Raw genomic sequence first — 25,627 nt, forward strand, 5'->3', positions numbered from 1 at the left:
CAGCCAGTGGAGGTAGTGGAAGCAGGCATGTTATCAAGGTAAGCCTTAAATGTTGCTGGACTCGTGAACTGGTGGTGAACAGAGGGACAGAAACCCGTTCTGGTCAATAAGTAGCGGATCTGAATAACAATTAGGAATTGGTGCAAGCTTGATGAGCCAAAAGGCCTGTTCCTGTATTGTATTCATTGCATGAGGGGGTGCTGGTAATTAGTTGGCAAGTGGACTCTGATTGGTAAAGATGTGGTCATGGAGACTAGTTAATTGGCAACCTTTTTTAAAACCTTAAACCAGGCAAGTTGACTCTCTCAGGGCAATATCCTGAACAATCAAATAACCAGTGAATGGTTGTCACCAATTTTGTTGAGCTGTAACAGATTAAACGTGTGTGTACATGTTCTTTCTATCTGCAAAGAGCAGAACCCTGTGCATTAATGTATGTAGCTTTAATACGTCAGAGTGCCACGCTGCAAACCTGAAAAATAGTATCATCCTTCAATCTTTGAGACGTTTGGCCGACATAGTTGGCATCACGCACGCTGAAATTCGTATACCACATTATGCATTTGCATGATTGACAGAACAGCTGTTATCTGTGACTACTCCTCATTTGTACTGCATAGTGGCAGAGTGAAGCAGTTTATAAGTTCATCTGTTGCTTCAAAAGACTGATGGATCATATCAAGCATTATGTCCTTTCAGCTATTTGCAACAAGGAACTGACCACACTACATTTTGCAAAACTCAACAATATTTAAGTGCGATTCTGCAATTAAGCAACATATGCTGAATAATCCTAATTGTGTGTGGAGTTACTTTGACAACTAATTTTTAGGACTTGTGTGTACTACAAGCTACATGTATATTAACACACAGTACCCTGTTCTCTGCAGATTGAAGACAAACATGCACTATATCAGTTTCAAATCAACAAAATAGGTGATAGCCAATCACTAGTTCATTTCTCATGGCAATTCCTAGACGAATCATAGTCAACTTACCTGGTTCAAAAGTTTACAAAGCCTGGCTTTTTAACTGCTTAACTAGCATCGATAGGTGCATTCTGCATGGTGAACACCTCAACCACGTGTCAATCAAGCAGCACTCTCATGCAGTATAAATGTTGATTTCTTTTTATCCCTTGAATTTGTATGATTGTGAATTGTCCTGATGAGTAAGAGGTGAAAAGCTTTGAAAACAATGTCTTTTCTCAGCAATAAATTCTGTGCCACCAAGCAACTACCGGCACTGGTTGCTAAAAGGAAAATAGAAAATATTTAATTTCAGTCTCATCCTGGGTTTATATTTTGTTGCGTTATTAGACACTGGAGTGGTCTAAATATTGCTGAAACTGTTGAACAAGAATTCTCTTTGCTTCCCAAGGTGACATTACGCTTTAAGGGAGTGGCACAAAATTGCATGAGGCAAGATGCATATTGTTATTGTTTTCATGTCAGAATGATGTCTTTAATATTTTAAATTATAAAGTTCTGTTGGTGCATTTAAAAATGGCAAATAATTCCATTTGTGACACTACTGGTCCTGGGCAGAGTAGAGCTGTGGTGATAGGATAACTCGACTGTCAATTATGTCTGGAGATTGGATATGGAATGGGTGATTCTGGGAGTCTGTAACATCCCCTGCGGATGGCATAAAATCACTTGGTAGCTGACCATATATAGGCAAGGAAACCTCCTGCTTATTACCACCTACTGGCCTACAGTGTTCCTCAATGTTCCTTATTACTTGGATAAACACTAGCAGTACTAAGAGAATGAGTTTAAAGTGGGGAAATCAGTGTTTATCACCAAAAGTGGCTTGGTTTCATTACCAATCCTGAGAACTAACCAACTCTCTCTAGGCCCATGGCAGTTGGTGAAAGAAACAGCAAGAAGAGAAACTTGCTCTTGACAGCTTATCTGTCATCTGTGTATCTGTCTATGACTTTTGGATGCCCTCAATTGTGTTGTGTGGTCCTATCATCATGCTAAATGGGATAGATTCAGGATAGATTTTGCAACTTAATATTGGGCATTCGTAAGGTACTGTTGATCATCAGAATTGTATTCAATCACAATTTCCATTTGCCTTCTTTTAATTCAGTGCAGAATGAAATTGCTGACAAGACCAATATTTGTTGCTCATCCTTAATTGCTCTCAAAGGTAGTGGTGAGTCATAGCAGTCCATGTGGTGTACATTGACACGTGTACACGCATGCACGCACGCACACAGACACGCACCTGTTAGGAAAGAAGTTCCAGAGGCTTGATCCTGTGACAATGAAGAAATGATAAAATAGTTCCAAGTTGAGATGGTTATGGCTTGGAGAGGAACCTACAGGTGATGTTTCCATGTATCTGTTGACCTTGTCCTTTCAGATCAAGAGATTACCAGGTTTGGAATGCATTGTCAAAAGAGCCTTTGTGAGTGGCTGCAGTGTGCCTGGTAGATGGTGTATATACTGCTGCTGCTGTTGGTGGTGGTGGGAATGTTGATCAAGCTGGTTGCTTTTGACAGAATGGTGTTGAGCTTCTTGATTGCTGCTGTTTGGAGCTGCATTCATCCAGATAAGTGGGGAGTACTCCATCACTCTGCTGACTTGTGCCTCATAAGTGATGGTCAAGGTTGGCAGAGACAGGAGGTGAGTTACTTACCTCAGTCATCTGTCCTTGTAGCTTAATTATTTATAACTATAGTCCAGTTAATTCCAGTTCAGTGGTAATCCCTAGCATGTAAACAGTATGGGATTCAGTAATGATAGCACCATTGAATGTCAAGCTCAATACCATCCCAGCCAAAGCAGCTCACTTGATTTTGTGATTAGACATATGCTCTGGGAAAAGCAAGAATATTTCTTCTGCCTAAAGTCCCCTAAATGCCATTGTGAACTTGGGAGTGTTCTGAAAGAAGATTAATTGGTTTCCTGTTGATTACATAATTAAATTCAAATATATGCCAATGTGATTTGAACTTGTAAAGGGAAGCTAAGAAGCTAATTACACTTAGGGTTGGGTCAGTCTGTGTTTTCTGTTCAGCAGTTTACTGTCCTCATGAAAAGAGGACATGAGCAATATTCCCTCCAAGTGCAATGGTTTTCCATTTTGTTCATCTTCAAGCAGATCTTCGTCTGAAAGCAGCTCTGGAAATAGTGGCAACTATGTGTTATATCATTGGAAAGTACAGAGAATGGAAGAAAAGATTAAGAAGAGATTATAGATAGGACAAGATCCATTGCTACTGATAGTGTTGCTGGAACCCAGCAGACTGACAGATGTCAGAGAAAGGGTTCTCTGAAGATTCTGTGACGTCAGGATTGTTGTGAACCAAGTGAATAGCATTTCCAGGATGTGTGCCTTGCTAGAGGCAACTTTTTTTTTCCCAGTGTGTTTGCGTGGATTTGAGCTGATGGTGACTTGAGGGCCAAAGCAATTGAATGGGAAGTGAGAGACCATACGCAGTGGAGGCAGAGTTGAAAAGGCTGTATGATTGCGCCTAGTGGCATGTTACTATATGAAGTAATGTGAGTGTTTGTAATCACGTGAGTTGTGTCTTTGTTATATTGACATAATAAAAATGAAGTTTATCTCTTTTAGGCTTAATCTTGCCAGGTTAGTGCAGAATGAAATCGCTGCTGGATTGCCACTCAGCTCCTACTTTATTAACCAACAAGAAAGCTTGGCATTTTTGGCAGGAACTTCTGAATCCAGCCTCTTCCAAAATGTGGAATGGTCTGCTGTTAGAGTTCATTTTTTTTTTTTTTTATCATGCTAGATTGGTTTTTATGAGGTGGGTGGGCAGAGACAAGCCAGACCCCATTTTTAAGCGCTAGCTGTGGTATTTATGTATGTTTTCATTCACAGACTGCAGAACTTTTGGGAAATTTTTAAAAATCTTTACAGAGAGTTAGTGAATTAGTGAGTGGGTTTGAGTGGTGTGGTCAAGTTGGGTAGGAGTCAGATGGTCAGATGGGTGATTTGGAGTGGTTCAGTGAGTTGGCAAGGTGACAGGGGACTGATTTGTTGCATACCAACATGTCCTGGGTGATATGCCTTTCAAGTCTCAAACTTTAACTCTGACCTACTCAAGGGATTGGTAAATGCTCATCGGAGATTTAAACTTCCCAGGTATCTCCTGGACAGTCATTGTGTTATACATCTGATCTCTGATTATCGAAACATCATCTGGGCCTTTGTTTGAAATATCCTGCAGCTCTTAGTTAATATTTACGTTGATTTTTAAATTGATTTGTTGAAAAGAAAAATGCAGTAATGGAATCCTTTTCCAATAGTTTTCCTTCCATTCCCATTGTGAGAAACCCTTTCTTTTATCAATCTCTCCAGGAGTTGGTACCCCATCCACCAACTTAAATATTCACTCCCTCCACTGTTGGCACAAAATGGCTGTGGTCTATACCATCTGGAAGGAGCACTGTAGAAACTTGTCAAGTCTCCTTTGGCAGCATCCTCCAATCCCTAAATCTGCAAGTGACTAGGATTGACTTTACATATTCCTTTTGTATTTAGTTATCCTTGACTCCCTGGATTTTGCTGTAGAAAGAACAGCTGATTCTGTCCTGCCTAAGTCTGAGTTGGATTCCCACTATTGGCTGATTCATTGATGACCATAAACATTATTAGAAACTGCCTTTGTAAATTTGTCATATTTTAATTATACATTCTGCTCTATGACTCTGTCTTGTGTGACACACTACTACTGGGTAGGATGGAAATGATTGGGTAATTAGGCCTTGAATTTACACTCCACTATGAAACTGCAGCACCTTCACTGATGAAAGGGTGTAACATAAAATGTGATAAATTTACACCATTTCAATGCAGACATAGGAGTTTATATAGGAAAAGTCGAAAGGAAATACCAAATGCAGAGTGTTTAATATTTCAGAGACTGGTGCCCTGTGTTAGTTTACAAGGTTGTAAATTCTTTGAGCAAAAGGAAGGTGAAGCTTGTCACATAAACTAATAAATTTGAGAGATAAAGAAAATAACTCCTACATACGATCACATTTTCTAACATACACTTGAAGATCTACTATGTATATGCTGGTTTAGAGGAGAACGTCTGTCAAGAATGTGTAACTCTTGGAATTGCTGACAGTTGTCTGCTTGGATTATGTGCTGCAGGATTGTGTAATGTTGTTCAGCTACAGTTGTATTATGTCATTTGAATATTGCTAGTGTCCTATTTAATATCTAAATTATAAACTAAGCCATAAAAGAAATCATGCAAGTAAAGTAATACATGAAAAGTTGAGATTGCAATGCAGTTGATCTTGCTGATGGAAAAACTATCATAGAACTGTGCAGCACAAGAGCAGCTTCTTGGCTAATTAATCTGTTGGTGTTTGTGCTCAGCTTGAACCCATGATTGTCTTTCCTCATCTAACTCGATCAGCATGACCCTCTGGTCCTTTCTCTCTCATTTACACTTATCTATAAAACAGCCCTTTTGTTTTTCTCTGAAGAAATTTGGGACTTTTTTTTTCCTTTTTAAGGATGTTGTATAAATGGAAGTTGTTTTTGTACATTTCATGTCTGTCTATCTTTCCAAAAGTTTTTGTCATGCCACTTGGCAACTTCAGCCTATCAGCGTCATTTGTCATTCTCCTGCGTTTCAATACCATCGCAGTCTGCTTTGCTATTTCATACCCCACCACCCACCAAACTAGTTACAGTCTCGTCTACACTATAATGTTGCAATTTGTCTCTCCCAGGTTTCAGTGCATTTTACTTATTTTTGCTCTGTACTGCTATGTTGTTTTTCCTCTTCCTTTCTTTTAACATTTTCCCCCTCCCAAACCCCAACATCTATAGATAGACCTCCTTTTGAGGACATTGCTTCCAGCCTTGATTAGACACAACCTGCTTGTATATGTTCCACTGCGCAGAAATCTAAAGCTCTTTCCCCCTGCATTAAACAAAGTAGTTGATTATGTTTGTGTTTGTTTGAAATGGGTACAAAAACAATAGCAGTATGTTAAGGATTAATCTATTAGGGTGGAATGAAATATTAAACTTGTAGTTTTAAAATTAGTTGGAAATGAGCAGTATAGAAATTTAGATCAAGAAGCTGAAGCTATGTGGGGTAATAATGCCATAAGAAATGGTTAGCAAGCATGTAATTTTCTTTTGGTAATTAGCCAGAACCTTTATTTAAAACCTGAATACCTTCCTTGCCAGAAACAAGAAAGTACTGGGGCTGCTTTGAGGCTAGCATTGGGGCCTCATTTAGTCAGGAGTTAGATCTTGCCAGATAGAAATGTCAAAGTGAAATTGATCTTGCATGAACTGAAAGGTGTGCCTGGAACTTGCAAAATCCGAGAAGCAGTTGTCAAATGTGCTGAGCAGATTCTTGAACCACTCCTTCTCAAGCTGCTGATCAGAATTAGCACCTAGTTTTGACTGAAATGTTTGTATGTTCAGTATCCAGTTACAAATTGACATTGCTTTTCCCTGATGTTGAGCGTTTGGTATATTCAAATACTTGATTATGTCACCCAGAATGCACAACACATTGCCACACTTCAAAAAGTCACTAACGGCACCTTGGCGATAAAGGTCTTGGTCTAGACTGAGCTGGACTTGTTGCAAGACTTTTCCACATCAACTTTCATACATTTGTAAAGTAGGTCTCTTTCAGTGAAATCTGACTCCACTTCTTCCAACATTTTCACAAATTGTTGATTATTTAGAGCACTAGCCTGAATAAAGTCAACTATTTTGACAACTGAGATAGCAAGGTGTAGAGCCTTCTTCTAAGGGTCCAGACCCGAAACGTCAGCTTTCCTGCTCCTCTGATGCTGCTTGGCCTGCTGTGTTCATCCAGCTCTACACCTTGTTATCTCAGATTCTCCAGAATCGGCAGTTCCCACTATCTCTGAATCTATTTTGACAACTGCTTGTTAAATATTGCAGGACGTCTTCCCAGCTATTAGATCACAGAAATAATTTTGGTGTACACTTCAGAGAATGAAGCCAACCATCACCATGAAAGATGTTTACAGTCAAATGCTGCTTGAGCGGATTTGTTGCCAATCATTAGCGATGCACCATTCCTTCTGATTTGAAGCTAAATTTGCACCTCCATTTTCTATGTGGCTGATTCACTGTGACATGGTGAATGTAGGAAGAATGTGGGAAGAGAGAGCTGGAAAAAGTGCAGTGTCCAACCTGGCCAACCAAGTCTGAACAAAAAGTAATGGGAGCCCAAGCCAAATCACTGCATATCTCTCTTTGTAGTTGGTACCTCTTATCCAAGTGTTTCCAGTGTGCTTCAGTTTTGTTTCCAGTTGTTTAAAAGGAAAGACTTGTTTACAAATTTGAGCTGGTGTCTGAGAAAAAGTTGCCTTGATTGTTCATTACAGGCTCTAATATTTTCAGGCCAGATCTTTTTAAATGCTCTGATCTGCATCTAGAGGCCAATGTGGTGACCATCTCCTTAATTATGTTCACTCAGAAAGATAGAATTTTATACTGGGCAGTAACTGAATGAGGCAGAGGCATGTCCCTACTTAGGATGGGTTGCAGTATCCACAAAGTTCCCTGAGAAAGCAGGACAAGTAGTAAAGCCTCCAAACATGAGCTGGTTGCTTGACACATGTAGTGCTGTCAATGAATTGTGCATCTCCAATATTTGCCTTTTATTGTCTCTGTGAGGCAAATTGGCACATAATGTGCGCAAATGTAGAAAATACAGCGAAGTATTGCTCCTTTCAAAGTAGTTGATTGTGTGAAGAAGGAACCAAAAGCCACAGTGCCTTGATTGTGCCACACTCTGCTATTGGTGGCATGAGCTCAGCACAGTGAGCCCTTTCCTGGTCTCCTAAGGCTGCATCTAAGGATGGACAGCTGTATCATTCTAATCCTTTGCCACCTTCTTACAGTGCTGTAGGAGTTTGGAACATCAATGGGAGGGAGTGACAGGAGAATAACCATGAGGAGTTGGAGTAGCCTAGGGAAGAAGGCTTTACCGTGCCCATGCTGCACTGCACAGGTGCAGGAGACCAGATGCTGCCCTGCTCAGTTGAGAGTGCAGCCTCCTCATTTACTCTGTGCCACACCCACGTAACAGAAATTGCACCAGTCTCAGTAGCCAAGGGGCCAAGGAGTTTTAGGAGAGACGTTGGAATGACATTGCAGCAGAAGAGTCAGCAATGGCCAAGAACTGAAGAGGACTTCAAGAATCTTCAGCTGAGAAGAAGGAAGAATGAGATTGTCACAAGACATAACTGACTCTGATCACCTGTTCTTTGTACTTTTTGACAGTTTTGTTCTGTGGCGATTTCCAGGAATGATAGTACAAGAAAGGTGCCTTTTATCAGAAGGCTGTTCAGGACTTTTGGAATCTGGCTGAAACCTCAACAGTTATGCTAAAGATGATAGCTCTTCCCCTGAGGTCTGTAACATTCTTGGACTAGGGTGCTTTGTAAAGGCAACCTCTTCCTCCTGTTCCTTCTCACGGAGATTCTTTGTTGAGCTCTACCACAGCAAAATAGGGTTTTACTCTTATCTGTAGTCAAGATCTCTGGTCTTGACCCTTCATTTCACAGCAAGGCAACATAACAAGGACTGTGAAGCTGAAATAACACCAAGAACTACAGATACCAGAAATTTGCAACAAAAGCAAAATGCTGGAGAAACTCAGTAGGTCTGGCAACATCCGTGGAGAGAAGAAAACAGCATTAACGTTTCAAGTCCAGTGTTTTTTTTAATGAAGGGTTGCCTCTCCAAGAAGAGATGAATTCTCTTCTTCAGAATATTGTTCCAATAGTTTTCCTACTACTAACATTAGACTCACCTGTCTGCAATTCCCTGGTTTATTCCTACCACCCTTCTGGAACCATTTTAGCTTTCCTCCAGTCCTTTGGCACCTCCCCTGTGGCCGGAGAGGAAATAAAAATTTGGGTCAGAGTATCTGTAGTTTCTTCCCTTGCTTCCCACACTGAACTGGGATACCACTCATTCAGATCTGGGGATTCGTCCATTTTTAAGTTTACTAAAAGCTCAATACCTCCTGACTTCCTATATCAACCTGCTGAAAGACCTCTGACTCTCTGTCCCTGATTTCTCTACAATACAGCCGCCTTCTCCCAAGTAAAGATAAAGATGAAGGACTTGTCTGATGCGTTGCCAATATTCTCCGGCTCCACGCACAGATTTCCACTTTGTTCCCTAATTGGCCCTGCCCTTTCCCTGGTTATCATCCTCCTCATAGAATATCTTAGGATTGTCCATAATGGTGCCTGTCAATGTTTCTACATGCCCTTTCTTTGCAGTCTGAATTGCTTTCTTAACTAACCCCCTGCACTTTCAACACTCCACCACCAAGGCCTCTGATTTGCTCCCTTTGCACTTGCTAAAAGTCTCTTTTCCTTCTTATCTGGTTCTGCAATTTCCTGGACATCAATGGATTTTCTAGGCTTGTTGTTCCTCCATTTCAGCCTAAAGGAAGCACATTGGATCTTGACTCTTTCCATTTCCTTTTTGAGTGCCCCCTACTGTTCTACTATAGATTTTCCCACAAGTAGCTGAGCCTTCATCAGAAGGCATCCTGATGGGGTCTGGATCAGATAAACAAAGGATTTTTCTCAAACAAGATGTAAACTACAGGCTTAACTCCATATAAATAATGATTGTAATGACCTGATGCCAGTGGTATAAAAAATCTCTGCTTCACGATCTTTGATCTGTACATGTGTTCAAATATCATGTTATACTTCAGTTTAGAAATTGCCACCCAAGGCTTCCTGAACATGATCAGTTATTGAATCAGATTTTCTTGGGAAGTTACTATTATAAATGATGGTTGAACAAAAGCAATACTGGCAAATTTAAAGTTAGGTCAAACTGCTATTAATTTATACAAAGTAAAATAGGTTTGAGGGATTGGTTTGTGATGTGACATTTTAGATTGATATAGATTTTAAAAAATGTACATTCTGTGGCTTCTTGTCAAGCAGTAACAATTGGGTAATATGTTCAGGTCAGCTGAATTCTCATAGTGTCCAAGTTCATAAAACATTGTTTCACTACACTGCAGAATGCAATATAAAATCCCAGTTAATTTTGTATTATTTCAAAGTGATTTATATTTTTAGGAAAGACTAGTTTTTGTTTTAAGTGTTCGCTGATGTCTGTTATGCTGTGTTAGGCACTGCCCCATCGCAATTAATCGGTCATTTAAAAGTGACACTTAACCAAAATAATGTTGCCCAGGGCTTGGTGCCGTGGTCTGCTCTGACAAGCCCTCCATGAAGGGGACGCTCCTCATCTGGACCACCCTGTCAACTAGGACCTCCAGGTCCCTGTCAAAGAATTCTGGCACCTTCTACCCCTTCTTTGACATCAGCTGACTGACTGCCCATCACCGAGCAGGGCAGTTTTAAAATACCAGTGCTGGCCTGGGTACAGTGTCCCTGAAATACAGCTGCTGCCAGGGATGCTGATCTCTCAATGAACATTTGATGAGTGGTGAGCTGTTCTGGGAGTTGCATGTGATAATTTGGGGCTAGATTTTGGCAAGAGCACACATAGGAGCAGGTTAGTTAATTACCGAGGCATGTTTGATAAGATATTGTGTCCGACCTCCCAGCAACAAACCTTCCAGAACAACTTGACCAAAGTAATACTTGGCCAAAAAAAATTTGGATTCAACCTTCTCATTCTATAATCTACTCTAATTTCTTCCTAAAAATTAAGTGTTCTTTTAAATGCATGTCTGAAATGTTTTACTTGAAACTGTGTTGCATTTAGTGTTAATAGATAACAATTTATTTCAACAGTATAGATTATATTGATCTCTCTGCAAATCATATTGTTTTAATAAACTGTTAGTCATGCATTACAGTTTCAGTTTTGAATCATTTTGATTTACGCAAGTTTTGTGTTTCTAATTTCCTTTGTGTTTCTAATGCTTAGGCTGGAAAACTTGCTATTGACAGAGGATGGGCGATCAATGTTGGTAGGTAGCAGAAACTTCTTTTCCAAAAAGATTTGTGGGCCACGTACATATGGTTTTGATTTAAACTTACTATAGGGCCATACTACTGATGTGACAGTAAATGTGGTTATAGTTAATCAATCAACTAGCTGAACATAAAGGTAAGTGAGATTTATTGCAGTGGCAGAGCTTCTAATATCAGGTTACACAATGGAAGCTTTTTCATTGCAAATTATTTTCAACAAACTACTACTGTTTTGTATTTAAGTTGGCTAACTTTTTAGAAGCAGTCTTCTTCACCACCTTTTACTGCAAAACCTGCAAGGGTTTGCGTCTAACTTTAATTGATATGGATCTCAATTTTAGAGTTGAGAGAGCAAATCTAAAGGATTACCAGTCCTGAATTATTATAAGACCCATTCCAGGTACATTTGTTGGCAAAAATTTTACGTAATTTATGAAGTTAATCATAAGTACAAAAGAAGTAATACTTAATAAAAGTGATTTTTTTTTTGTTTGTAAAGCCACTTGGGAATGCCAGTTTGCGATATTGCTGACTGGGCACAGGTCACTTGTCCTGTTAAATCTATTGATTTAACTTCTTTCTTCGGTCTTCTTCCTGATGCAGCAAACAATTCACTGTCAATCTCATATTGGCTAGGTAGTGCTTGATTTGTTCCTGATTTGGTTTCTTTCAAAGTAAACATAAAACCATAGAAAATAGGAGCGGGGTAAGCCTTTCTGCCATTCAAGTCTGCTTGCAGTTCAGTTTGGTCATGGCTGGTCGTCTAACTCAGTACCTATTTCTTGTTTTCTCTCCATATCCTTTTGATCCCCTTTAGCCCTAAGAACTATATCTGACTCCTCCTTGTAAACATTCAATGTTTTGGCCTTAAATTCTTTCTGTGACAAAGAATACCACAGGTATTTCTCCTGTGAAGATATTTCTCCTTTGTTTTAGTCGAAAATGGCTTACCTGATTAGTCCTCAACTGTGACCTCTGCTTCTGGACTCCTCAGTCACCAGGAACATCCTTCCTGCATTTATCCTGTCTGCTCCTCTTAGAATTTTGTAGATTTCTATGAGATCCCTCTTCCTCCAATTCTTCTAAACTCTAGTGAATAATATAGTCCTAACCAATTCAGTCTCTCTTCTTCTGTCAGTCTTGCTATCTCAGGAATCAGTTTAGGAAACCTTCATTACACTCTCTCCATAAACCAGAAAATCTTTCCTCTGATGAGGAAACCAAAAATGTACAAAGTTCTCCAGGTGTAATCTCACTGAAGCCCTATACATTTGCAGCAAGACTTCCCTGCTTCAGTACTTAAATCTTCTTCTTCCGAAGGCCGACAAACCACTTAGATTTTTCACTTGATTAGAAACAAAAAAACTGCAGATGCTCGAATCCAAGGTAGACAAACAGGAGGCAGGTGAAGCAGGCAGTGAAAAATGTAGACAAATAGGAGGCTGGAAGAAGCCAGGCAGCATTAGGACTGAAGAAGGGCAATACCCAAAATATTGACTACTCCTTTCCTCCAGATGTTGCCTGGCTTGCTGTGTTCTTCAAGCCTCCTGTTTGCCTACGTTTTTCACTGCCTGCTTCACCTGCAAGTTTACTTTCAGCGACTGGAATATAAAGTCCTCCAGGTGTTGTTGCTTCACTCCCTTTTCTAATCTGTTCCCATTCAGATAATCTGCCTTCTTGTTTTTGCTACCAAACTGGATAATCTCACATTTTATCCACATTATAATCTTTCTGCCATGCATTTGCCCACTAACTCAACTTGTCCAGATCTCTCTCATCTTCCTCACAATTCACCCTCCCAGCCAGCATGGTGTCATCTGCAATCTTGGAAATATTATATATTTTTTTCCATTATCTGAATCATTAATGTATTTTCTGAATAGCTGGGGTCCAAGCACTGATCCCTGTGTTGTCCCATGAGTCACAAACTGTTACTCGGGGGGTGGGGGAAGACCCATTTATTCCTACTTTGTTTCCATCTGCCTACCACTTCTCTATCCATGTCAGTACACGACTCCCAAACCTATGAGCTTTGATTTTACATGCAAATCTCTAATGTGGGACATTATTGAAAGCTTCCTAAAAGTCCAAGGAAACAATATCTATTTGCTCCTCCTTGTCAACTCTCCTACTCGCATCCTGTCAAAATTCCAGTAGATTTGTCAAGCATAATTTCACTTTTATAAATCCATGTTGACACTGTCTATTCCTGTCACGGGTTTTATCAAGTGCTTTCCTATTAAATCTTTTATAATGGACTCTAGCATTTTCTCGAATACTGAAGTCAGGCTAACTATTCTAGAGATGTACAGCACAGAAGCAGACCCTTTGGTCCAATTCATCCATGCTGACCAGATATCCTAAATTAATCTAGTTCCATTTGCCAGTATTTGGCCCTTGTCCTTCTAAACCCTGCTATTCACGTACCCATCCAGATGCCTTTTAAATGTTGTAATTTTACCAGCCTCTGGCAGTTCATTCCATACACACATCACCCTCTCATGAAAAAGTTGCCCCTTGGGGCCCTTTTTATATCTTTCCCCTCTCACCTGAAACCTATGCCCTCTCATTTTGGACTCCCTACCCTGGGAAAGAGACCTTGACTGTCAACCTATCTATGCCCCTTGTGAATTTGTAAACCTTTAAGGTCACCCCTCAGCCTTCAACGCTTCAGGGAAAAATGCCCCAGCCAATTCAGCCTCTCCCTATAGGTCAAACCCTCCAACCCTGGCAACATCCTTGTAAATCTTTGCTGAAGCCTCTCTAATTTCACAACATCTTTATTGTAGCAGGGAGACCAGAATTGAACACAATATTCTAAAAGTGGCCTAACCAATGTGCTGTATACTACAACGTGACTCCCAACTCCTATACTCAGTGCACTGGCCAATAAAGGCAAGCATGTCAAATACCACCTTCACTATCCTGTCTACCTGTGACTCTGACCCTACTTTCAAGGAACTGTGCACCTGCACACCCAGGCCTGTTTATTTGGCAATCCTCCCCAGGGCCCTACCATTAACTGTATAAGACCTACCCTGGTTTGCCTTACCAAAATGCAACACCTTGCCATTTATCCAAATTAAACACTATCTACCATTCCTTGGCCCATTGACTCATGTAATCAAGATCCCATTTTACTCTGAGATAATCATCTTCACTGTCCACTACACCACTTATTTTGTTGTCAACTACCAACTTGTGAACCATACCTCATGTATTCACATCCAAATCATTCACTTGGTTCTTTTTCTAAAAAAAACAACTTTATAATACCACAATGCTAATAGGCTTATTCAATATTCATATCAATATTCATATTATCTAAACTTTATATCATGTAATTTTGGTTAGTAAATGTTAAATATAGACTTGTGTAGACCACTGTTGCTTACAATTACTAAATTCATATTTAAGTGCTTTACGGTAATCATGGAGTTTCTTCTGTCAGGTGGTGGCTTTCATCATTGCTCAAGTGAACAAGGAGGGGGCTTTTGTGCTTATGCTGACATAACTTTGGCAATTAAGGTGAGAATGTATGATAAATGAAAACAAAATTTTGTCTCTTATTGTCAGATGTGGTTAGAACTCTCGGTGATTCTCATTTTATGAAAAAAAAGAGAACAAACAAACTGATATTTGTTTATATGACCTGGCCTGGAAGTTACTTGCAGGTTGGTTCTTATTCAAAGAATACTGTTGATGTTTTGGCTCCAAAAATACATTATGCTCAAGTGTTAGCCAATAATAACAGGTCATCACAGAGAAACCAGTGCCAACTAATCTAACAAAGGGAATATTGAATAAAACAGAAATATGAACAAAAATTTAATCTCTTTTGTCAAAAGGATTGTGGCTGTGAAAGTTACTGAGGTTTGATTGCTCTCTGGTTATCCTCCCGTTAGCTACTTATTGAAAGTTTGGAGAACAGAATCCCACTTATAAGAATTAAGGGTACAGTCCTCAGTCTACTGGAAGCTATTTGTCTTGACCGGTATCATCTCAAATCAAGCAAAATACAATCCTGTGTGTCTCTGATGCAATGAATCATTGAAACTGTTTATGTGAACTGGCCAGTTGCATCTCTCTCATTTTTCCTTTAATTTACTCCTTAATTCTGTCTGTCTGAGATTGAGGGCTAGATTGGATTTAAATCATAGACAATTAGATTACCTTATTGTCTAACTTTGCTCGGCTAAAGCTAATGTATTGATAATAAATTGTTAATTATTTTGCTTAAGCTATAAACTTGGTATCTGTTATCAGTTATTCAAAATCTTGTTAGGATCCACTGGGGCAATTTTGAGGGTCATTGAATGCTTTATGTGTTGCAAATACAGGGATTGGCTGTCCGTCTCCATGTTGTAACAATACGATGAAACAAAATGTGAAAACTACGTCTGTAAGATCCAACGTATTACCAACATTTAGTTATAATTATCAAAAACCATTTTATGGTCATTACAAAACAAATGGTAATTTTTAAGCATTAAATTCTCAACTATAACAGCCCATGGAAAGAATATGTCATCCTCAATTGTATTATTTTAGCACTAAATTTGGTGAAATGAAACTAATACTGATTTAAATAAAATAATTGAAATACACCAATTACGTAATTCCTGTAATACTAAGCTCCTTAACTATCAAGGAAATCATTTCAAAACCTCTTGCATGTGAACCATTTAACAGTTCATATCCTTTACATCCTGTCATCTCTATCTTGCTCTAATAAACTGTTTATCACTGCAAAGCAAATTTGAGGGACGTTCTCAATCAAAAATGAGTCATCTTCCAAATGTCATCATTTTGCTACACCCTAAGATTAAATTGTGCTTACTTTCTTGCTTTACAATGTAAAAATGTTCTTTTTTAGGGTAGTAGTCTATGCATCGCTCTGACTGATGCTACCATACGTGCTTAATCCATTTGTAGTGCATTCCTGTCTTCTATGTTAATGTAAATGCTAAAATATTCAGTGAACAACTGTATGCTTCTGCTAAAACTGTGAAGTGGAGAATGAGATTCATTAATTTCCAGTCTTGCTTAAATGTGCTATCAGCACTTGTATGTGCCCATCTCTTTTTTCATTTGAGGTCTGGGTGTATAATGAGTAACTAACTATCTGAATTTTGTCAGTCTTATTGGATGATTGCCACTTTAGACAGCATTTTATCTTTTAATATCACTTTTTCATATTCCATGTATGCATTTAGTTCCGATTTATGCACAGTGTTTGCTGATTATTCCACTCTGCATGCATCAGCATTCTAGAGGTCACATGCCTGCTTTGTACATAACCGCCATTATTTTGTAAATATAGTGGTGAAATTAATGCATTTTGCTCAAGGGTATATGTGATGAGAAAGGCAACTTGGTCATTTTTTCACAGATACCCAGGCAAAAGCCCATACTCTGATTACATTACTCTTAATGTATTACTCTCATTTGGAGAGGTGATAGTGTAGCTGTATTATTACTAAACTATTAATCCAAAGAGTCAGATGATGTTCTGGGTATACAGGTTTGAAATCTGTCTTGGCAGATCGTGGAATTGGAGTTCAATAAAAATCTGGAATTCAAGGTCCAATAATGACCATGATTATCAAGAAAATGCTATCTGGTTCAGTATGCCCTTTAGGGAAGGAAATTGCCATTCTGCCCTGGTCTGGCCAATATGTGACTCCAGACCAACAGCAATGTGGTTGACTCTTAACTGCCCTCTGGGATGGACAGTAAATGCTGGCATAACCAGTGATGTCTTCAACCATAATTGACTAAAAGAAACATATTATTTTCAGTTGCAGTTTTCCTCTACAGAAGTCTATTCCTTCTGTTGATTCCATTCTGTTTTTGGGGCTTTTACAGTTTTAGTTCTGAATGTACCCAACTCTAATTGGAAGCAGTATCGCCTTTTCCTTATTGGAAGGTTTAATAAAGTATAATTGCGTTCCAGATTTATTATCTTTATTGTCCACTTAATTATTCTGTCTCGGCTTTTTTTTCCAAAGATGTACGTACGTTTTCCCAATCTTTTTGTGCAACATTTCCCTACCCACCAGGAACGACCTTCCCTCTGAGTTTTGAATTTTTGTTACATTTTACTGATAGGCCCCCATACAGGGCTGTACTAACTAGAGCCAGGTCTGACAATGGCTCCATAGTTGCCAATGACCAACTTTTAATTCCAGATTTTCAAAAATTTAATTCACATTTCAGTAATTATTTTGGGGTTCAGAAGGATGTCCAAAAAACATTAATCTGAAATTCTGGATTACTTGTTAAGTGACATTACTGCTATTAAACCACCACCTCCATATTTTAATGGTCTGCTTCACAGTGTTTATTTCTGTCCAAATATTCTATCATGTCAAATATTTTCAAACATTTTTGAATTTTCTTGTGTGGTGATGCGCATTTGCATTTCAACTTTTATGATGCACTCTTCTTTCTGCCCTAAGTTTTAATTATTTCTTTTATGTGTACTTCACACTTGTATGCATGTTTCTTTTTTTATTCATTCACAAGATGAGGGCATTGAAACAGCTCCACAGAGGCCAGTGTCCTGTCACCAAGTCACCCTTTATTTACACATGCAAATACTTGACGCAGGTTTGGCTTCCTCAGAGCCAGCTCTGAGTGAACAGAACCCATTTTCTGAAGAAGGGTCCAGACCTGAAACGTCAGCTTTCCTGCTCCTCTGATGCTGCTTCGTCTGCTGTGTTCATCCAGCTCAACACCACCTTGTTATCTCAGATTCTCCAGCATCGGCAGTTCCTACTATCTCTGATACTCCTGTTTGTACCTGTCAGCCACGGCTACCTGACTGGACCAGGTTAACAGCCCAACCAGGGAACTGCTTTTCTATGGTGTCCAACTGGCTGACGTTGGTACAATCACTACTGGCATCACTGCCTAGGCTAGCATTTATTGCCCATCCAAGAGGGTAGTGAAGAGTCAATCACGTTCCTCTATTTAAAATTCAAGCAATCACCTGTGTTAGCGAGTGTATGGAAAATGTAGAGTGTTTTTTTAATTAATTAGGGATGATGGGCTGAAAATTTAAGTAAGATACGGACTCTCGCCACCCCTGGAGAGAAAGTTGATTGTGTTGCCCGGTTACAGCGGGACAGTTATTGTCTTAGCACATAGAGGAAAAGAGTCAAATCTGTATCAGCAAACAACTAACTTTGTTAGTTTAGTTAAAACAGACATAAACTTCATACCAATTGGTTAAGAAAGGGTTAAGAGCAAGCATGCAATTCATACAAGACTAAAATCTATGCACATAATCCACTAGGTTTCTCTCTTGACATTCCCTGAACAGTCACAGAAAATAAGCGCTAATACCAGAGAATAGGAGTTCATGCTGCCAGGCAAGCCCTTGATGTAGTCAATTGCCAATTACCTCAAAGTTGCTAACATTATGTGAAGTAATTTGAAATGTGTAGTTATGCAGCTAATTTTGCTCTTCTTATGTGTCATTTTGATTGTATTTTTGGTACAGTTTCTGTTTGAGAGAGTGGAAGGAGTGTCTAAGGCTATGATCATCGATTTGGATGCACATCAGGTAATTTCCCAAAGTCTTTTTATGTGGAAATGAAAAGTATCTTTTTCTCCCTCCTGTTTATGAAGAGAAACATGTAATTTATTTGCAGATGTAATTTTATTGTAAACATTTCAAGTTTGAAATGGGCTGATTAAAGTCAAGTGAATTGTGTAGATACGCTGCCTATTCTTCAATAACAAAGTAAAGTAAATACTTTCTGATGCAGCAAGTTACCTTGTGATTTGATATCAGAAAAAGATTGTTTCTGATTCAGAGCTATTAGAATATTGATGGCCATTTTTATCCCCCATCATTGGGTTCCCCAAGTCAAAATGAGCACAAGATTTATTGTGCTTAATTATTCTGGTACTGACTGTATAGCTAGTTGGTTACTTCATTTGGGAGGCATACTGTGGTAGCTCAGGTTGACTTGGTGGAGAAATTGATGGGCTTCCAAAACCTGACACAAAGACAGTAGAAGAACCACACCTGCTTCACCCCTCATTCTAATACTAGCAGTTAGCAATAGTAAACTTTTAGCATCGAGCAGGTATCCAACCACAGTCTTGGTGAACTAACTGACAGGTTAGGTCTGCTGAGGACAGGGGTTAGATGGATTGGCAATCCAGGAGGTAGGGGAAGGATGTAAAGTATATTTGTGGATTGATGAGGGAGGGAAGTGGAATTTCCTACTTCTGTGACCACAAAAGTGAAGTAAAAATAAATTTGCACAGAGCTGTTTTGAACTGATTCCAGCTGTCATTTGAAGTATTGCTGCTGAGACTGCTCAATGCTTTGTATAATTAGCCAGAAAACTTTTCTGATGAAGGGTCTAGGCCCGAAACGTCAGCCTCTCTGCTCCTATGATGCTGCTTGGCCTGCTGTGTTCATCCAGCCCTGCACCTTGTTGTCTCGGCTTATGCTCAGCCTGTTTGTTCCTGAACATCTCAATCATGTTCTGGAACATCTTGGAGCTTTAGATTTCATATTTAAGAAACTTTATGCCTGTTTCAGGTGGAGGGGCTTCACCCCTATTTATAAGCCAGCCTGAATCTGACATTAAGTGGGCTTTGGGCAACTGCTCTCCATTTTTCAGGCACGTAACAGTTGGGCACGCTTTAATTCTCATCATTAGTCTACTGCCTACTGCTGCTGATCAGCACCTTCCCTCTGTATTTCTAGAGGAGATGCTGAGTTAAGGAACTTAGTCTAAAGAGAAAGCGAAATAATGAAGATGCTGGAGATTTTAAGTAATAGCTAAAAATGTTGGAAATGCTCAGCAGATCTGGCAGTATCAGTGAAGAGAGAAAGAATGAACATTTTGTGTTGATAATGAAAAGTCATACTTCAGTATCTGCTGAGTATATTCAACCTTTTCTTTTTTTACTGTGTGGTGAATTGTGGTCACAAGGTATTTTGCTTCTATCTCAGCCAGTAGGTTGTGGAAGGATTTGTTGAACGTTTGTTTCAGTTATTGTGATTTTAAGTCCAGTTTTTCTGTTGTTCTAACCAAACATAAATTGCAACTTTCTAGTATATCAGATATTGTTAACAAAAACAATGTTAAGCAGCAACCCATAATGGGAACATAATGCTGAACTCCTTGTACAGAAGGATAGAGTAAAATTAGATGATGATTTGACCACGCCTTGAGTATTGTATGTTGTTTTGGTCAACTATGTTGAAAAGCAGTGTTCTAGTCTTGGAGGAAATTAATGAAAAAGTTGCAACGGTCGTTCTCAGTTTCAGTTCACTGAGGATTTATCAGTGAGGTCAAACTAGAGAAGCTGATATTTTCATCCTGAAAGCAGGTGGTGATTCTAGGACAACCATTCAAGATGAGACACTGCATAGATTAGCATTGACAAGAAGAAAAGGAATGTAATGAGATGTTGAGAAATACTTTTTCCACTGAATTTTATATTGTGCATAATAAAACACCAATCCATCATCCATTTACACTCGAACAATAATATCACATTAGATTGCAATTTAATCGGTTGCTTTCATGTTTATTCAGTGCAGTGTGTTTGTTGCCTTTGGTAGGGATGTAAGACTGCTTTATTTGTGAGACTACATTGTACTAAGGGCTAATGAAAACTTTTGCAGAAAACTTTGTTCATTTTGAGGTGACCAGATATGAGGGTGAAAGAGAGATGAAAAGCTTAACATTAACAACCTACTGGATTATAAATTACAATGAACCAGTCAGCTGTGTTCAGTTGTCTACTAATTTTAGAGGGCTAGTAATATGATGCCAATAGCATTAAGTTTCATTGGGCAAGACATCCCTTTTACCTGGTACTAAGGCATTGTTTGTGCATCCCTTGCATGTGGCATAGCATAATATCATTGGGATGCACCTATAATGGTTAAGGGTCTGTGCTTGTCACATTAAGGCCTGAATAAAACATATTGAACTCTCTGAGGCTGAATGGTCTGTGCTCAGTAAAGGGCTCTCATTCATGCCCCTCTGCCCCACCTCAACGAGTTCGGCACCCGCCAAAACATGGAACTTTTCTTCCGCTGCCTCTGCCTCCATACCTCCTTCTTTGATTAAAGACTCCCAACCACCCTCCAGGGACCCCTTCTCCTCCCTCCAACCTTCTTCCCCCTCTTGGACGCCCCCTGGACCTCTTCATTTCTAACTGCCAATGAGACATCGACCACCTTGATTTCTCCACTCCCCCCTCACCCACTCCAACCTCTCCCCTTCCAAATTTGCAGTGCTCCACTCTGTCTGCACCAGTCCCCGTTTTACTATCAAACCTGTTGACAAAGGTGGGAGCGATGGTAGTCTGGAGAATGGACCTCTATGTCACAGAGGCCAAATGCCAACTCTGTGACACTATGTCCTACTTCCTCCTTGACCACAACCCCACCATGGCCCATCAAGCCACCATCTTCCATCCTGTCCATGACTCATCACTTCCAGTGACCTCTCCTCCACCGCCTCCAGCCTTCCAGTCACCCAGCCCTGCATTGCCTGGTTCTACCTGCTCCCCAAGATCCAGAAGTCCAACCACCCCGGCTGACCCATTGTCTCCGCCTGCGCCTGCCTTACCAAACTCATGTCTTCCTACCTTGACTCCATTCTCTCCCCCTTGGTCCAGGCGTTCCCCACCTACATCTGGGACACAAACCATGCCCTCCACCTCTTCGGAAACTTCCAGTTCCCCATCGCTTCATCTTTACTATGGACATTCAATCCTTCTACATGTCCATACCCCAAAAGAATGGCCTACAGGCCCTCAGTGATTTCCTCTCCATCAGACCCATCCAGTAACCCCCCACCAATAACCTCCTCCACCTCACCGAACTAGTCCTCACGCTCAGTAACTTTTTCTTCAATTCTTCACACTTTTTCTCCAAATCCAGGGGGTTGCCATGGGCACTCGGGTGGGCCCCAGCTATGCCTGTCTGTTTGTAGGTTATGTCGAACAGTCCCTCTTCAGTATATACACCGGTACTGTTTTCCCCATCTCTTCCGCCGTTTACATCACTGACTGTGTATGTGCTGCATCCTGAACCCAGGCTGAACCGGGAGCACTTCGTCGACTTCGCTAACAACTTCCACCCCACCTCAAATTCACTTGGTCTATCTCAGACACCTCCCTTCCCTTTCTTGACCTCTCCATTTCCACTTCTGGTGACAGTTTACGGACCGTCATGTACTATAAACCCACAGACTCCCATAACTACATAGACTACACCTCCTCCCATCCTGTATCCTGCAAAAGCGCCATCCTGTTTTCCTAATTTCTCTGTCTCCGTCTCATCTGCTCTGACGAGGAGACGTTCCATACCCAAACATCCTGGATGTCCGCCTATTTCAAACAACATTCTTTTTACCCCCCTCTGTCATCCAGATAGCCCTCCACTGTGCCTCCTACATTTCCCGCTCCATGACTCTTAACCACCACCCCCTCCCCACCAAACATAATAAAGATAGGGTCCCCCTTGTCCTCACTTTCTGTCCCATCAGCCTCCGCATCCAGAGTATCATCCTCAAACACTTCTGCCAATTCCAATTAGACCCCACCACCCAGCACATCTTCCACTCCTCACCCCTCTCTGCCTTCTGCAAAGACCATTCCCTTCACCACACCTTAGTTTGCGCCATAGTCCCCACCAACCACTTCAACCCGCCCCGGTACCATCCCCGGTAACCATAAAAGATGCAACACCTGCCCACACACCACCTCCCTCACCTCCATCCAGGGCCCTAAACAATCCTAAGCAGAGCTTCACCCACATCTCCTCCAACCTAGTCTATTGCATTCGGTGTTCCTGACGTGATCTTGTCTACGTCAGTGAGACCAAACATAGACTAGGTGACCATTTCACTGAGCATCTTCGGCTGGCCTGTAACAGCCAACCTAACCTCCCAGTCACCATCCATTTCAACTCCCCGCCCCGCTCCCCCTCCAACATGTCCGTCCTCCAGTGTCGGAGTGACTTGGAATGCAAATTTGAAGAACACCCACCTTATCTTCCGCCTGGGCACCCTACAGTCCAAAAGACTCAACATTTGAGTTCTCCAATTTCAAATAACCTTCCCACCCATCCCCCCCAGCTCCTTTTCCGGCCCCACTTCCTCCCTTCCATTCCACCTTCTGACCCTCCCTTCCAGCCACCAACTGGATTCATCCCTCCCATCAACCAGCCAGGTCGTACCTACTACCAGTGTCCACCTATCACCACTGTTCCGCTACCACCCCTCCCCCATCCAGTTCTGAAGAACGCTAATACCTGAAATGTTGACTGCTCCTTTCCTCCAGATGCTGCCTGGCTTGCTGTGTTCTTCCAGCCTCCTGTTTGATTCCAGCATCTGCAGTTTTTTTTATTTCTAGTATTGATACCTTTATCCCTTTTGCAGTAATCCTCAACTGAGTAATGAGTAATTGGTCCACCTCCGGCTCCTGCGATCCTAGCATAACAGATGCCAATCTTCAATCCATTCTATTCACTTCTTAAAATATCAAGGAAATATCTAAGTGTACTGGAAACGGCAGACATTACGGGTTCAAAATTGTTGAGGATTTGTGCTCCAGAGCTGACTGACGGACTTCTAATTAAACTGCTCCATTGCATCTATAATACTGGCATCTAATTGACAATATGAAAAATTGCCCAGTTATGTCCTGTGCACAAACAACAGTACAAATCTAATCCGGTTGATTATTGTTGTATCAGCTTCCTCTTAGCCATCAATGGTGATGGAAGCAGTCATTAAAAGTGCGATGAAATAGCAGTTACCTACTCCTTGATGTAACAAGGTGTAGAGCTGGATGAACACAGCAGGTCAAGCAGCATCAGAGGAGCAGGAAAGCTGATGTTTCGGGTCAAGACCCTTCTTCAGAAGTGGGGGAGGGGAAGGGGATTCTGAAATGAATAGGGAGACAGGGGGAGGCCTACTCATTGATATTCAGTTTGGGTTTTGCCAAAGCCATTCAACTCAAATTCACATTACAAACCCTTATTTAAATAGGGACACAGGGCTGAATCTTTAGGATGACGGGGTGAAGATACCCTGGCATAATGGCAACGTTCAAATGAGTTTGATACCAAGGAATCACAGTTAAGTTGAAATCAGTGGAGTGCAGGCAAAAGTACTCTTCCAATGGTTGAAATCATGCCTGACAGAGAAGAACGTGATTGTTGGAGGCCAATTACCTCAGCCCCAGGACTTCACTGTAGTAATTCCTAAGGCATGTGTCTTAGCTGCCTCGTTGATCATCTTCCCACCATCATAGAGTCAGAGACGTTTCACAAATATTTGCTCAGCATTCAGTTCCATTCTCAACTCCTTAGATACCGAAGCAGTCCATTGGCAGCAAGTAGGAGGTCTTGCATGTTCTGATAAATGGCATGTAACCTTTGTGCTAGATAATTATCATGTCCAGCAACAGAGAGCCCAGTCACTTTGCTAACACTGTCACTATTAAGTTCCCACTGTCAACATTATGAGGAGTACAAGAAACTTGCATGGTTCAGCTGCATAGATGCCATGCCTACAAGAGCAGATGAAAGGAATATCTTGTGGTGAGTTTTCAGCCCTTAATTCACAAAAGTTTCTCTGCCACATACAAGGCTAAAATTGTGTGTGTGATGGAGTGGACTCCTCTTGTCTGGATTGTTGTAACTACAACATTCAGCAAGCATGATGTTATCCGTGACAAATTAATCTATTTGATCGTTATTTCTCACACTAGCCTATTCATCCATCACTTCCTGTGCACTTTAGGCCAAAATCTTGGAACTCACTACTGAACAAGCTTTTAAAAGCAACCTGTGTACATGAGCAGCCAGTTCAAGAAGGGTCATTGATGCCGTCAGGAGTGCAATAGGGATGAAGATTAGTTACGAATGATGCACATTCCAAAAAATGATTTTTTTAAAAAAAAATAGAATACTGAAGCTTAAGTGACCATGTTACGGCTGCTGTCTTTTTGGGGGATCCACAGCACTCCTTGCTGGCTAGTGCCATTCCTGAGGGCCTCTTCAGGCCGCTGCTTAATGGAGCTGCTCTGTTTGCTTGCCTGTTGTGGGATTGTAGCATTCTTCTCTCATGCTGGCTGTCAGGGTGTTTGTCATGGCCTGTCTCATTAGCTTTTACTCCCTTCTCTTGCTGTGGGGTGATGATTGGGGCCAGTGAGCATCCTGTGCCAGATTGTGGCTTACAGCTGGTCGGGCAGGATGGGGTAGCTGCTGGATTTTGTCTAGGCTGTCAGGTGGAGAGTGAAGGCTATCTTTGTTCAGATGGAGCTCTGCAGCTCCCCCACATTATTCCGCTGGCTGTGAGGTGAATGGGGAATGTTATACCTGATTGTGGCCGGTGTATTGCTGTTTGGAGTCATGGGGAAGAGAGTTAGGGCCTTGTGGTGGCAGAGGTGGCTCAGTTGTATCTGGGGAGATCTTGGGTGGTGCCTGCAGCATGGTTAAGGGCAGGCAGCAGTGGTAGCGGGTAGCTTGGGGGTCTGTGGTCTAGCGGGTGGGGTTGCTTGGTGCAGACCTCTGGCTGGGAAAGTAGGCTTGAAATTGAAGGCTGGGTCCTGGGAGCAGCTTGAAGTCTAAGATAGTGAGAGTTCGTACTGAA

General features: G+C 40.9%; 2 protein-coding genes across 2 annotated transcripts in view; both read left to right on the forward strand.

Annotated features, from left to right (window-relative positions):
- Window positions 1-25,627, forward strand: part of fbln2 (fibulin 2) — a 392,772-nt gene that overhangs the window by 63,427 nt on the left and 303,718 nt on the right. The window lies entirely within an intron of this gene.
- The window catches only part of hdac11 (histone deacetylase 11), a 52,081-nt gene continuing 37,027 nt past the window's right edge, over window positions 10,574-25,627 (forward strand). Inside the window, exons 1-4 of the mRNA XM_048606646.1 lie at window positions 10,574-10,636; window positions 10,933-10,975; window positions 14,431-14,507; window positions 18,487-18,549. Coding sequence (XP_048462603.1) covers window positions 10,574-10,636; window positions 10,933-10,975; window positions 14,431-14,507; window positions 18,487-18,549 — 246 coding nt within the window. The remainder of the gene's footprint in view (window positions 10,637-10,932; window positions 10,976-14,430; window positions 14,508-18,486; window positions 18,550-25,627) is intronic.

This window comes from Rhincodon typus, chromosome 16 (assembly GCF_021869965.1).
Source record: "Rhincodon typus isolate 14 chromosome 16, sRhiTyp1.1, whole genome shotgun sequence".
NCBI lineage: Eukaryota > Metazoa > Chordata > Chondrichthyes > Orectolobiformes > Rhincodontidae > Rhincodon > Rhincodon typus.